This window comes from Chamaea fasciata, unplaced genomic scaffold (genome assembly GCF_029207755.1).
Source record: "Chamaea fasciata isolate MVZ Bird 193981 ecotype frontalis unplaced genomic scaffold, bChaFas1.0.hap1 SCAF_15, whole genome shotgun sequence".
Lineage (NCBI taxonomy): Eukaryota > Metazoa > Chordata > Aves > Passeriformes > Sylviidae > Chamaea > Chamaea fasciata.
The window spans coordinates 9,357,346-9,371,564 of NW_027094100.1; the positions used below are offsets into that span (position 1 = coordinate 9,357,346).

The window sequence follows — 14,219 nt, forward strand, 5'->3', positions numbered from 1 at the left end:
TAACAGAATTAAGTTTTTCCAGCTGGAGCGTATCAAATCTTCCATGTGGTCAACTCCACTACTTGAAATAAGACCAGAAGGTCAAGTCATTAATTTGTAAATGCTTGTTATTAATTTTTACAACCTTGCACATAATTGAGATGCTTCAGAGCTCATTAAAACTAGCAACAAAAAGGCTGGAAAGAATTCCATCATCTTTCCATCGCCAGCAACATATAATTCAATCATGGTATAAAATCTGTAAATGTAATTAGAAGAATTTCACAGTTTGCTCATGTAAAATTCTCTCCTGCTCCATTGTTCAGCAAGAGGCTGGAATAGACATTTTTCTGGTGGGTGGCAGCTTTGGAAAACCACGTGGTGTGGAGAGAGTTAATGTGAGTTAAGGTGTGGTGTAGGAAACACCTGTGCTCAGAGGCAGCTCGGTGGAAGTGGGTGGTGGAGAGAGTGTTGGGAGAGCTGTACCCAGCACATCAGCCTGGGGTTTGCTCCACAGTTAGCAGCATGAGAGATCAGATAGACCTGCTGGCCACAGTCACAGTTCTGGGGGTCCTGGAGCAAGGTAAATGTCCTTTGTACAATGCCGGTATTGAGGTAATTATGTTAAACTTTGTGGGATATGGTTCCTGTATTTTTCTCTGGGTGTCTGTAGAGTGAAAGTCACTGTTTTCCAACATGGCAGAATGATACAAATTTTTGGCTGTTCATGGCAGAAGTGTCATGCCTGAGGGTGGTCATTATTTAACAGGGACTAAAATAATCCTCAAAGCCAGCAAGTAAAACTTTTAGACTTAAAGCAATTTCAACGTGATGTTCTTAAAGTAAACTAGTTGTGATTGAATTTTAGCAGGTAATTTGTAACCTGCAGTGGCTGGAGGTAGCCAAAATAAAGGCAGGTTAGTAAATGTGCTGCTGAGGAGGTCAGGTGTGCACAGACAGAGCTGGTGTGGGTATAGAAAGGAGCCTCGTGCACACGGGTGTTTCTGTGTGACCAATAGCCTTGTGTGTTCCTATGGCACAGAGCAGAGGACAAGATGGACTGAGAGCACAGTAATTGGGAAACCAGTGCAAGTTCTGGTCAGAAATAGTCACAGAGCTCGTCAAAGGAACTCAGTGACTTCTAATTTAGATAGATGCATTGTGTTTAGACCGTTTAGAAGGAACAGTGTTGTTGCCAAGCTCTGTTTATTTGTGAGTCCTTTGGGCAAAATCTCTCCCTCTTGAGCTTCAGGACAATCCCTCCCCTGTCTGGGATGGGGACAGAGCCCCCATTTAATCACAATCTTCACTATTCTATAAGGGAAGGTTTGTGGGGTTTATTATCACTGTATTAATGCACCATACAGCTATCACACCTCTGCTTATACATGGATGTGAATGTCTGAGCAGCGTCGTGTGCTTTTAGCCATCAGCTGATAAATCTCTTAATATAAGTATTATTTAAAGCAAAATATGCCACTTTAAAAATAGAGCTCAAGACTTCTGAATTTTCAGTAATTTCTACTCAATTTATACAGACATACCACCACTAAATGGAAGAAACTTTTGTACTATGAATTTTTTTGTTGTTAAGTGGGGGTGGAGCAAGTGTTTAGTGTGCAAAGACAAGACATGAACAAAACTTGAAACTGAGTTTCAGAAACGCTGCTGAGCCCTTGTCCTGTAGGAAACCCTCAGCAGCAATTCCCTAGATAGCAGTTTTGTCTTAAATATTTTTGTTAAATGAGAATTTCAAGTACTTTTTAAAGGTTGCAGCATTAAGCATTTTACTTTCATGGCATACAAGCAGCTGTGAAGCCAGCAGAAAAATAGCAAGCATTAGCACCTTCCTATCTGTTTGATCAGATGAAGCATCCTGGTATTATGATCTGTGCATGGGAAGCCAAGGAGCAATTGCAAAATCCTGTGCGTTTCCTTTCCATCTGCTCCTGTGAAATACGTGTGCCTGTGTCACTGGGGTTCAGGGCTGTCCTGTGGCTTTCTCCACATGTTTTGAAAGGACATTCTGTAGGTGAGTTACAGGTCTGGGGTTCACCCTGAGCAGGTGAGCACTGAAGCACAGACATGGGCTATCCCTACAGACACTCCTCCATCACACCCTGGTGTAGGAGGTGTAATTTAATGGCTGACCTTGGTGCAGCGTTGGTTGATTTTTATGTTTCCTTTTGAATTTCCTGGCAGCCTGCAGTTTCTACATTCTTTCAAGTAACTTTCCCCTTTTTAATTTAGTCATTCTCAGTTTAGTGAAACTCTGAGTTTAGCACTCTTTAGATGTGTGCCCCAGCCTTGTGGTGAACATTGTACCACAGAGCAAAATTATTCTACTCCAGTTTTTTCCCCCACTCATTTATTTTATGGCTTCAAAGGAAACAAAACTTATGCCATGTCACTGTCAGGCCCCACAGGGCTTGTTTGCCAGGTTCACTCAAATGTGGCAGATAGCAGCTGTGATACGATTTGACATGTTTGTGGACATAATCAAATAGAGAATGAAGGATATTTCCACTGAGGAGCGAAGTTCAGGGAGAGGTGAGCCCCTAAGGCACATGGGAATCCACACAGGTGATTAACCTCGAGACACCGATCACAAAAAAAATTGTTTGAAAGGTTCTGCAGAGTAGATTGAACTCATTTTCTCTAAGAGTCCGTGCTGAGAAGGCTCATGCAGTGTGGGTTTTTTCAACACCTTATTCTGAGAAGTGTTTTTGTAGACTGATTCTTCACCCTTACACCAGGTTGGGGAACAGCCAGCTGTCCTCCAAAAGGCTCCTGCTCCTCTTGGGTGGTTGTTTTGTATGTTACCCATCCCTAAGTGTCAGGGATCTGTGTCGGACTTGTCTGAATAGTAGCCCCTGTGCAGAAGCAAGATGCCAAGTGTAGAGCTGATGGAGAGTTTTGATGTGAAATGTCTCTTACCTCACCCATCAGTCACAAGAATCCTCCCTTAGGAAAGGTGCAGATAGCACAAAGCAGGATGAAGAGCATTGCCCAGTGCAGTTGGGCTTATGCTACAAGCCAGAGCTACTCATGATGCTGTAACTTCAGCTCTGTCCATTTCTGGAGAAGACTGGGATGAGACCCTGAGAGCATCAGGGAGGAGGAGGGGTAACAGGATGGGTCGTGGTTGCGTCTTATTCCCACAGCTCTGCCAGCAGTTGCTCAATTCCCATTGTGTGTTACACTTCTCTGGATTCACAGAGGGAATGCTGTGTCGTGTCCTGTTGGACGTCTGGAGGAGGGTGACACCCTCACCCATGATCAGCCTGCTACCAATGAATCAAAGAGTGGGGAACATTCTTGCTTCCCCCTACTCTGGTCTGTCAGCACCTCTCGTTTAGGGCTGGGTCACTGTGGAAGACACTAGAACATGCTTAATTGTTCTTAATGTGTTCTGAAAGGAATCACTGTATTTTTGTTACTAAAACCTTGTGATACACAAGTCACATAGCACCAGATTGTTTACATTTCTAATTCCCTTCTACATATGTTCTAATGTATTTCTGCAGGCACATGTCTTGTCTTTAGTCTTGGAACATCTGTCCCTACTTTCCCTTCTCTATCCTGCTGTTCTGCTTTTGTCTTTGGTACAGTAAGACTGTCCCAAAGGCAGGCCTTGCACCCTGGCTCCGTGTCTTTCTGTGCCATGCTCTGGAAGTGTTGCTGTGTGAGGACTGTGCTCACTCAAGTGTCTCAGTGACACCACCACAGACCACCAAAGTAATTGTTTTCATAACTTAATTTTCTCCTATATGAAAATAGGAGTTTTCAATAAAGGCAGCAGTGTACTAGTGCACCTAAACAAAACACTCAGAGCATCAGCAATTGCCTGTGGGAGTAGGAACTTTCAATAAACAGTGAAACACTCCAAATCTTCATGTTAGCAAGTTTTCATTGTTTTGAAGTGACTTTCCATGTCCTTTACAAATGTAAAAAGGACTGATGTAGCAGGTACTGAGTCTTGGCTTAAATATGGCACAGGCTGATAGCAGGCATGGGCAGCACATGTGCTCCTTGAACTCTGGAGCCTTGGTGCTGCCCTGCAGGAGTGAAGAGCGAGAAATAATCACCCTCTTCTCTGTTTCCTTTTATTACCATGATTAAGAGCATCTCTAATTGACTAAATGATGTCCCAGTGCTTGACGGTTTGGATGCTCCTCTGTGACATGGGCCATACTTTGCACCCACTAGGAATAGCAGAAAGTGTTGTCCATCATTCCCATCAGACTGGCTGACGGTGCACATGTACACTAAACACAAAGTGCAAGATTATGAAATAATTCTGTGACTCAATGTGGACCTGGTAAGGTTTTATTGTGTTTGATGCGCTGGGGAGCGGCACTGAGGGCTCTGCTGGGTGTGAGATGATGCAAAGTGTCATCCAGCACTGGCACCCAGCTGGGATAACCGAAGCTGAATTTAAAGCATGAGAGTGAAATAAATGGCACATTTATTGCATGTCATGTGTGACAGCCCTGGACTATGGACCTAGGTCATATCAGCTCTTTCATTCTAACCACTTGTTTGATCTCAAGTCAGATAAAGCTTGGCTAAATAAACACTGCTGGTCTGTTACCATTCCTGTGTTCTGTTTTCAGCCTATTTTGCAATGCAGGTGATCTATGCCCGTCGGAAGTACAAGATTTCCCCTCCTGAAACAACAGGTCACCCTGAATTTGAGCGGACCTTCAGAGCTCAGTAAGATTTTGACTTTTTGTGGTGACTGTCTAGATAAGACTTGAGTCAGCTGTCACTGTTGGGAGAGACTGGTCCCCCTCAAGTCACCTTGCCACTTACTGCTACTGATATTATGTGATTTTTTCCAATGCTTTGTGTGCAAAGGTCTGCATTTTGATTTGGAGCATTTTGGCTGGGGTGTTTCTGTCCATCCATGATAATTCTCCTTCTGGCATTGTGAGGCAGCCAAATCACAAATTAGTGGCCGTATGGAGGAGGTGTACTGCATTCACAATTAGAATCATTAAATTTAATATTACCATTGGCTCCAAATGGTGAGAGCAGCCAAAGCTTTATTAATAACCTGATATTTTCTTGTAATGATTTGCTGTTGAATTGAAGCAAACGGCCTTGCTGGGCCCTTGAAGCTACAAGGGCATTTTAATTTTTTCCCTTTCAGAAGCCATTGTACTGTGAGAATCAGCACTCGCAGGCCCCTGCTGAGGGCTGTTTCTTTTTGCTCTGTTCCTATGGAGAGAGCAATGCTGGAGCTAAACTGGAAACGTTCACAGATCCCTTCGGCTTCCAGCAAGCACCAGATTCCGTCTTTCATCTCAGTCGTTCTGTTTTGTAAGCAGCTGAAAGGAATTGGCTGGGGCTGGTGTGAAGGGTAGTTCCAGCCCAGCACTAAATCCCGAACAAAGCAGCTGCGTTCCCTTGCCAGCGCACAGGAAACATTTGTGGAGTGACAAAAACACCGGCCTCAGCCCTTCTGTGGTGCCACGGAAGGCCAGCCTGCCTGGAGACATCAGCCTCTGCGAGATGGGGAGCTGCTGATGTGGCTTTTAATTAAATACTTTACTATTAAATGGGTGTTAACCAAGTCATGCCACGGGCTGTGGTGTTCTGGGAAGCCCTGGCTGTAATTGGCAGGGAAGGTGACCTTGGGGAACTTGGACTTGAGAAGATACCGCTTCTTTGTGGGTTTTTCTCTTTTCCCTGTGGAAGAGTATACAAATGGATAATTTCATATATTGAAGAAAAAAAAAATGGAAAAGGTGGTATTGATGTATTACTCACTTGAAGAAATCTGGCAGCCTCCCCTCACTGAGGCTAGAGCTGCATTTACAGAATAAGGTCCTTCAGCCTTTTTCCAGCTCCCAGTCTGGCTCCATTCTCCAAAGGTTTGTACATTTTTGGCCGACATTAAGATTAAATTGCCTAGGGAATGGTAAAATGTGGGAGAAGCAAAAGCAACGTCTTTAATAGCACAGCTCCTACTCTTGCAGAAAATCTGTATTTTTATTACCAAAGGAAAAAGGAGGAAAACCTGGCTGTAGACCTGATCACCTCCTGCTGAATTTTATCTGAGAGAAGGCTCCTTCTTGGACTGTGACTTGTGGGAAATTTGGGCTGTGCTTGCCCAAGGGGAAGGGAAAAGCTCCTTAAATACCGATGAGAGGGCTCTCCCGCAGCAGCTGGAGGTGCAGCAGCTGTCTTTGATGGTGCTGTGTGTGGGGTGGAGCCCATTGAGGGTCCTGCAGAGACAAATCTCCATCTCAGCTACAGCTTGTCATTCCAGGGCCGTGTGAATGCGGGAGACGTGAATTCTGTGTGTTGTTTGGATGCTTTTTTTTCTCTACAATACAGATATTTGGTGTTCTTGATCACAGAAAAAGCCCCTTTCCCGCACCACAGTGATGGTTTTCATCAGCTCGTGTAGTTTGCTCTGACACGAGTTTCCAATTCCCTTCTCCAGCCCAGGTTATCCAGGCTCTGATGTACAAGGAGGCAGTTTTAATTCTCATCTCTGTTTCTCACCAGGGCAAACTGCTCAGAGTACTTCCCTATCTTCATTTCCCTCCTCTGGGTTGCTGGAATCTTCTTCCATCAAGGTAAGAGGGATGTGGGGGGAGCTCCAACCCAAACCTTGTGAACAAACACGAAAACCCCAGCCCCAATTTAAATCCCATTATGAGCCAGGCATACTCTCTGTGCCTGTGAGGCTCTTGTTCATGGAAAGCAAATTTCCCCTTTAGCTGGATGGACCGAGAAGTGCCCCAGCTCCAGCTGGGAGCAGCTGAGTCCATTCCTGCTTGGAGGAGGAAGCACTGGCAGCCTTTGCTCCTTGCTGGAGCCTGGCTGTCCCCTCGTGCTGCTTCTAGACAAGGTCAGGCTGTGTCAGGGTGGCAGCAGTTGAGGCAGAGCTATATCAGAACAAGAAACCATAACCCAAACGTTTACTCATCTACTGTCTGTCCCTACCAAGTGAGCTCAGGGGATTTGGTTGCTGCAAGAGGGAAGTTGTGAGGAGAAACCGCGTGAGGGAGCATTGCCAACCCAAGTCCCAGGGCAACTCCGTGGGGCAGAGAAGTTCACCCCTCACAAAAAGGGCAGGAAGAAAACTCATTCCAACTCCCACAGGGGTTTAAAGCCAAATCACTCCGTGTTTGGTTTTCTGGTCACGCCCCAGCTGCTGGGTGACAGCTGGAATGCAGCTCCAGCAGTGCCCAGGGATCCGCCAGAGCTCGGCTCCCCTGTCCCCACAGGTGTGACTGCGGCCTGTGGGCTCTTGTACCTCTACAGCCGCCTCAAATACTTCCAGGGCTACGCTGTGACTGCCCAGGGACGGTAAGGACCTGACCGGGACCTTGGGCACCCCAAACCAGCCCAGGGAGGTGGGAGCAGGACGTGGCCCCTGGAGCAGGTTTCCTCCCCATGGGTGGGACTGCAGGCAGATTTTCACCACCTCCTCCTGCTCCGCTCCTGCCCCCATGTGCCCATGGCCGTGTCACCTCTTCCCTGGCTGTCCCAAAGGAGACACACAGCCCTGCCAGCGGGCCCTGTGCCCCGGCTGGGCTGGCAGTGCCTGTGTTTTCTCCCACCCAGGTTGGGACCCCTGTATGCCAGTGCCTGGCTGCTCTGGGTGCTGGTGGGGCTGGCACTGGCCGGGCTCCTGGCACACTTCCTGTGGCCCAGCTCCTCCACATGGATGGCAGCACTGATGTGGCCTCTCCAGCTCCATGGTGCCTGGTGAGAGGGGCCACGGCTCTCCCAAGACCCATTGTTTGCCCCTGGCACAGGGGAGCCAGTCATGCGGCACCATCAGAGAGATTTCCCTGGCTCTGCATTCCCCGCTGAAGGGAGGTGGATGCTGGCACTCCTCTGCTCTTCAGAGGTAATTTCCCTTCTAGAAAGCAAATGCTTTCCAGCCCCTGCCCCTGCTGAGGGGCTTCACTGCTGGGCTTTGTAGCACTGTCTGCTCTAAAATGCCTCTGGCTCTGCCTCGTGGAGCACAGATTGACCCACATGCTGTCGTCTCTCCTCCTTACTGCTGTAATGATCTGTGTTGAAGAATCACACCATGGATATACAAAAATAAATTCTTTTTCTCACGAGAAATCACCCGTGATTGTCAAAGGTGCTCAGAGACCGGTGTGAGAACATCTAAGTTGGGGACTGGGTTTCATAGGAAAAGCTGCTCTGATAAACTGAAAAAGATGGGTACGCTTGCCTAAAACCACATCCAAATACTGGGAGAAAAGCCTGACCCTAGTCCAGTTACTAAAGTCTGTGTTTGGCATTGATTGAATGACTTTTACCTTGCCCCAGCTTCACTTATCACCCACCCTGCAACAGGACCTTGCCTTCCCTGGATTCCACCCTCTGCTGTGAACTCGGGGTTCAGAGGTGCCTAAAGCAGCCTGGCTGCAAGTGACTCTCACTACTGCACCAAAGGATTAAATTCAGCTTTTATTACAGTGCACATTGTTTTATATATTTATATAGAGAGATGTACTTGAAAAATCAAACGTATCCAATAATAAAAAAATACAGAACATTAAAGTAGTATAATGCATTCCAGTGTATAGCTGTAAGGACATTGGGATTTACACTAATCCCTACTATTTTTGAACTGGGCTACCTCTGCTTTTTTTTTTCCTTCCCCAAAAAACCCACATCAATCAATAACTGAAATAGTTATTTAAAAAAAGACAGTTTCTGCACTCCATCTCAAGGCATGAAGACACTGGAGACTTCACCATGAGTTAAGGGGCTGTGTTCAATGCTGGCAGGCACAGTGTGGCATATTTTATGTTTTTGTTTTTCCCTGCCATAATCATAGCTCCAACCCCTTTGGATTCGTTCCTCCTCTGCTGAAGGAGGGTCAGTCTTTGCCCTCACTTAATCCTCAGCTGTGGCCAGGACTGTTGCCTGGGAGAGGGCAAGGCAGACCCTGGTCCCAGCACGCCGGTGGGGTCAGCCGGCAGGACTCGGCGTGACCTGCTCTGTCCCCAAATACAGCCGAAGATTGCCCTGCCCGGGGCTGAAGGTGCTTTTTGTCCCCACGCTCGCTAAAGCTCATCCCGACCCCAGACTGTCCCGTGTCCCGAGCAGCAGCCGGCACCCCGAGGGAGCGGAGCAAAGCCACCCCTCTGCGCAGGGGGCTGGGTTCTGCTTTTTGCTCCTCTTCTGGAGCAGTCGATGCCCATCCTGGCCCCGCTGGGGAGGGTGGGGCCGGCGCGGCAGCAGCAGCAGCAGCTTGGCCGGGGTGTGTGGGTGAGTGCCGCCTCCGGCAGCCGGCCCTGCGCTGTCCTGGTCCGGGCAAGGCGCCGCGGGGAGGAGGGAGCAGGACCAGGGATCCACGAGTGTGTCCGTTCTGCCTCATGCCTCTTTCACTCTGCTTTTTTGATAAAAATCTGAAAGGAGAGAGGGGTGGGATCAGAGCAATGAGCTGGGCGGGGGTGGGGAGGTGCTGGGGGAGCTCGGCTTACCTCGCTCAGGATGATCCACACCGGGGAGTCGGTCTGGATGGACAGCCTGATGGCCTCCAGTGGCCCAAAAGATGGGTCCACCTCACCCTCTGCGACACCCTTGGAGAATGAGCCTGGTGGGTGAGAGCACATGGCTGACACAGGAATAGTCCTCTGGCATTGCCCTTCCACCTCCCCTCTCCCCCAGGGCACCACCAACAGCCCCAGCAGCCCCTGCCTGCAGCTCCCCAGCACAAAACAGCCTAAAAACCAGCAGCGTGGATGGCAATACAGTGCAAAATGCCACATTTTGGAGAACAAAAATCAGGTAAACAAATCAAAATGTATTTGGAATATTTGGCGACATACCACTGCTATGGGAAAGGGGACAGAGTGGCCTGACAGGCTTTTTGGTTGTGATTATTTTTTTTTTTTTTTTTTTTGAAAATTCAACTGGGAGAAATCAGCCAGCATGCAGAGGAATGAGAAAATGGCAAAACACTGTATGTGCCAGGAAATTTTTCTTTTATTTGTCTACTTAAAAAAAAATGACATCTTAGCAGGCACACCAGGGCTGTATCACACACAGACAGGTCTCTGGAGGCTGCAATTGCTCGCTCTTGTCCAAGGGCAGGGCAGGCACTAAAACAAGCTCATGTGGCAAGAGATGAAGTCTGACCTGCAAGTGGTGTGACTACAGAGATAGCAAAACTGCCTGTGGTGGAGGTTTTTAACCCCAGGGTAAGCAAATGAATAATCTGCATCATTTGGACCCAGTTCTAAGGAGACTGGCAGAAATGCAGGACTGAAAACTATCTGAGGAGGACAACCTGGTCTGAGAGCAAGGGCAGTGGAGGAAAGGAGACAATGACAAATCCTGTTCCAACCTGGCTCCTGGCTAGCAGAAATTACTCTTTGCCAAGCAAACAGCTCTAAGGTTCCTGACTGACACGCAGGTGAGGACATGGGCTGTGTTACCAAAGCCAGCAGGCACTTCACCACCCCACACCCTGCCGTACCTATCTGGATGTAGCCATCCGCTGTCCTGCGGTATTTGACGACTGCACCTCTTCCCTCCTGCAAGGCTTCCTTATCTGACTGTAGACTCTGCAAAAGGAGAGCAGTTTTGTGCAAGGCCAAAGGCAAGAGTCACCCAAAAGCCCCAAGGAAAAGCGGCAATCCCAGAGCTGTCCTTGCCAGCGAACCCTGGCATCTCATCCCATAGCTGGCACCCTGAGACACATGCCCAAAACAAGAGGACAGTTGCAGTCTTCATGCTGCTGTTTCAACCGTACCATCCTGGCTTCATCCCCTCCTCTGCAGCCATCCCACCCACTGGAGCACCCCCTCTGCAGGCAGGGATGGCTCACACAGCCGTGCTCAGCCAAGCACCCTGCTCCTGAGCTGGCATCTCACCAGGCATGACCCTCTGGCTCCCTGCCAGCACCTGTAAGAGGCACTCAAATCTTGTAAAGATCTTCCTGAGGGCTTTAAGCAGTTCTCTCCACTCAAGTCTCTTTTGCTTCCCACTCCACCCTCACCTCCAATCTCAATCAAACGCTTACATCAAATGGCAGAACCTCCACGGTCGTGTTGAAGAGTTTGTCTTCTGGGTGCTCGATGTTCCCGCTGCGGAAGAAGAACCTGTGACAGAGACCAAATCCACAGAAAGGCACACTGAGCGAGGGGGCACATGATGGCTTTCACCCCATCCTAACAGGCACCTTCCCAAAGAGCCCACAGCACGATTTGGCAGGAGGTTTTTTGTGCCAGACCAGCTAAACCATGAACTGCTCACAAGTGCAGGAAAGGAAAGGGCTCTGGCAAAGGTGGCCCCACTGAGAAAGGGTCAAATTATCCTTCCCCTGGAAGAGCACTACTCTCTCCTCCTGGGCAGCCAAGCAGGAGACAGGCAAGAAATTTGATTTAAATTGCCAGAAGAGCAAAAGTCAAATGTCTCCACACGCTCTGGGCTGTCCCCACACCCCCGCTGACCCCTCAAGCACTGGCCTTTCAATACGGAGCGGTTTGAAGAATCGGAATCGGATGAAGTCTCCAGCAGTGGGAGTGAAGGCCCAGAAGAAGTCCTCCCGCAGGTAAGCCTTCTCCAAGGTGAAGTGCTGGTAGGTTTTCAGGCTGGTGCTCACCTCGGCAGGAGGGTTGACGTGCTCTTTCCGCAGTGCCTGTTTCCCAAAGTCCTTGTCCTTGGTGGGCACAAAGCAAAAGGGCAGAGAAGGGCCGTGAGCCGCTCTGGCCCGTGAGGAACCAGGGTGCCAGCTACAAGGCACTGCAAATTAAAATTTTGTGATTTGCAGGGCACGGAAGGATGAGAGATGGAAGTAATTTGGGCAAGGCACCAGGCAGGGGAATGTGTGGCTGGATCCCAGACCACTGCTTCAGGAGAGGCAGCTCAGAGAAACATCCCAGCTCTGTGCTCCGATCCAGCACAACAAGGAGCCTTTCATTGTCCAAATGTCCCTGAACGCCTGTCCCTGCCCCAGGAGCTCTGGAAACAGTCTTTACACTTCAGGAGATAGCAGCTGGGAGGCTGACAATAGCATAAAATGACTGGATTACATGGCCTGACTGCACTGCACTGCGATACAAACTGGATTATACCATCCATTTCCCCGGGGATCACACAGACAGCACAGCCCAGGGATGTCTGTCCATGGGTTCTGCACATGTAGTTGTGGGAAGCTGCATTCTGTTCATGTTTAAACACACATCAACAATTCCAGCTCTTATACAGTGAGTTATAATTTGCTTATCACCCAATCCCAGGAACACGGAGTGGAGTGGGAAGGAAGTCAGACCAAACCAGGAGTCATCTGTCCAAGGTTTTTCAGTAGATTCTTCGAAGTCACTTGCCTGGACTATGGTCTGGCACTCAGGATGGGTGGCCAGGACTGGTACAAAGGCTTAAAATCTTGCAGTGACTCTTGGTGCGTGTCACTGCCATTCTGAGGAGCAGCAGCTACCTGAGCTCACTGTAATTCACAATAAAACAAAACCACTTCAGAGAAATCTAGCTGCCACCAGCTGCTGTCACTGATGTCCCCACACAAAAGCAGTCAGTTCCTGGATGCCTGCAGGTCAGGCCACCTGTAGCTTGGACAGAGAGCTGGTACCCACCTTCAGCTTCTGTATCTTCCCAGCCAAGGAGGAATGGGTTCCCACGTGCTGGAAGAGCGAGGGCTTGAAGCGGATCCTCAGGTTTGCCTTCTGCCTGTCGCAGTGTTTCTGAAAGGAGACAGCCCCACAGTGCCCCAGGCTCAAACCTCTGCAGGCCACTGTGGCCCATAAGAGGGATGGACAAGGGCACAAAGTGTGACAGACAACCCTGTCCTCCATCTCTGCACCTTTCTGTGGTACTTGGGCTCTAAACTGGCAAGAGGGCTTTTAACCAGACTCTGGAGAAACCAGACTGTGACACTCAGCCACTCGCCCCCCAGGCTCTGCTGGGCAGGCTCCAGGTTTAAGTGCCAAATTTCAACTTGCCAAGCATAGCTAAGAATGCTGAGCAAATCCCCTCTGAGGTGTCAGGGAGGAACAGCCAGAGAACTGAGTTTCGTTTGCCCTTGGCTTATTGGGAAAGCCTTTTTCCTACAACTCAGAGCTTGGGATCCCTAATGTCTGAAGGTACAGTGAGCCTGGGATGACTCAGAGCCCAGGTAAACATGTACCAAGTGTGGGCTCTCTCTGGATGGGCAGTTCCCAGTTTACTGGCAGGAGTTGTGAGCAGATGCGAGCACGTGCCATCATCAGAGCTGCTGGGCTGTTTCACGCCTATCCACCACATAAATAAACTTGGAGATGCCAATGTGATCCTGGCAGTGATTTACCATGGAGTGGAGGGAGAGAGACGGCGGAGAGGGAATAAAAGACAAAAGGGAAAATCACTGAGAGCGTGGGGAGATGAGAACTCACATTTTAAAATAGCTCATTTCTCTCAGCTTGGGGGAGCAGGACAAAAATACAGGTTAAAAGCTGTATGGAGAGGGTATTTGCTATCCAACTTTGGCTTTTTCCAAGAAAAGAAATGCATGCAGATCCCTAATGCCATCTGCTCTTGCAGCCTCCCACCCAGCAGAAATCCCGCGGCGTGTGTGGCGTCGCCGGATGCCTGGAACAGACAGGGTGTCCCACCAAGCCCCCACCACTGGCCTGGAACTGGGAAATTCCAGGCATGACCCGTGAGCTGCGAAAGAGATAATCCCCTAATCCAGCTCACGTTACATTAGAAAATTAAAACTAGCCATGCTAATGGGACAGACTGTACTCACTGCCAGCAACTCTGGCTGCAACTCCATCATGGCTATCTCACTCTGGATGGGGAGAGGAGGAAGAAGGGGAATGGAGGCAGCTACGGCATCTCCTGATTTATATTTCTCCCCTTTTCCTGCACTGCTAAAGAAACGTTTCCTGAAAGCAGCCTTGTCACAGACAAGCCAGGAGGGGGAATAGCTCAGTCGGTGGTAAGAAGGTCATCCTTTCACACAGATCTACCCCAGGTAAATCTAAAATTAGTTTAAAAAGAAGGTGCAGAATATACCCAGAGCAAGCAAAGCACTTACCAAAAGCTCAGGTCAAACAAACTTTCAATCAAAAACACAAATCCTCCCCGCTACCAATTTGATTCTGCACAGTGGGATTTACAAGAGAAAGTCATGTTTGAAAGGGCGCTGTGCACAGTTAATCATGCAAACAGTGGGGGAAAGGAGCCAGAAATCCACATGGAAAGTAGGTTAATTTTTAAAAAGGCAACATGTTTATAAGGTTTGCGGTTTC

At 48.7% G+C, this 14,219-nt stretch overlaps 2 protein-coding genes across 2 annotated transcripts in view; one reads left to right on the forward strand and one right to left on the reverse strand.

Annotated features, from left to right (window-relative positions):
- Positions 1 to 430: 430 nt before the first annotated feature.
- Positions 431 to 8,428, forward strand: LOC136297273 (leukotriene C4 synthase-like). The gene is made up of 5 exons (XM_066197084.1): positions 431 to 562; positions 4,596 to 4,695; positions 6,499 to 6,569; positions 7,224 to 7,305; positions 7,564 to 8,428. Exons 1-5 carry the CDS (start codon positions 505 to 507, stop codon positions 7,709 to 7,711), a joined length of 459 nt encoding a protein of 152 aa, XP_066053181.1. The 5' UTR covers positions 431 to 504; the 3' UTR covers positions 7,712 to 8,428.
- The window catches only part of MGAT4B (alpha-1,3-mannosyl-glycoprotein 4-beta-N-acetylglucosaminyltransferase B), a 51,078-nt gene continuing 45,273 nt past the window's right edge, over positions 8,415 to 14,219 (reverse strand). The window contains exons 10-15 of the mRNA XM_066197083.1: positions 12,564 to 12,671; positions 11,439 to 11,632; positions 10,994 to 11,072; positions 10,448 to 10,535; positions 9,450 to 9,562; positions 8,415 to 9,374 (exon numbers count right to left, since the gene is read on the reverse strand). Coding sequence (XP_066053180.1) covers positions 9,351 to 9,374; positions 9,450 to 9,562; positions 10,448 to 10,535; positions 10,994 to 11,072; positions 11,439 to 11,632; positions 12,564 to 12,671 — 606 coding nt within the window. The 3' untranslated portion in view covers positions 8,415 to 9,350. The remainder of the gene's footprint in view (positions 9,375 to 9,449; positions 9,563 to 10,447; positions 10,536 to 10,993; positions 11,073 to 11,438; positions 11,633 to 12,563; positions 12,672 to 14,219) is intronic.

Bases quoted from the DNA above. Each gene is read 5' to 3' on its own strand.
- LOC136297273 (XM_066197084.1), top strand. From the start codon at position 505: ATGAGAGATCAGATAGACCTGCTGGCCACAGTCACAGTTCTGGGGGTC. The intron at 563-4,595 runs GTAAATGTCCTT...TTCTGTTTTCAG, and splicing joins TCTGGGGGTCCTGGAGCAAG to CCTATTTTGCAATGCAGGTG. The intron at 4,696-6,498 runs GTAAGATTTTGA...GTTTCTCACCAG, and splicing joins GAGCGGACCTTCAGAGCTCA to GGCAAACTGCTCAGAGTACT.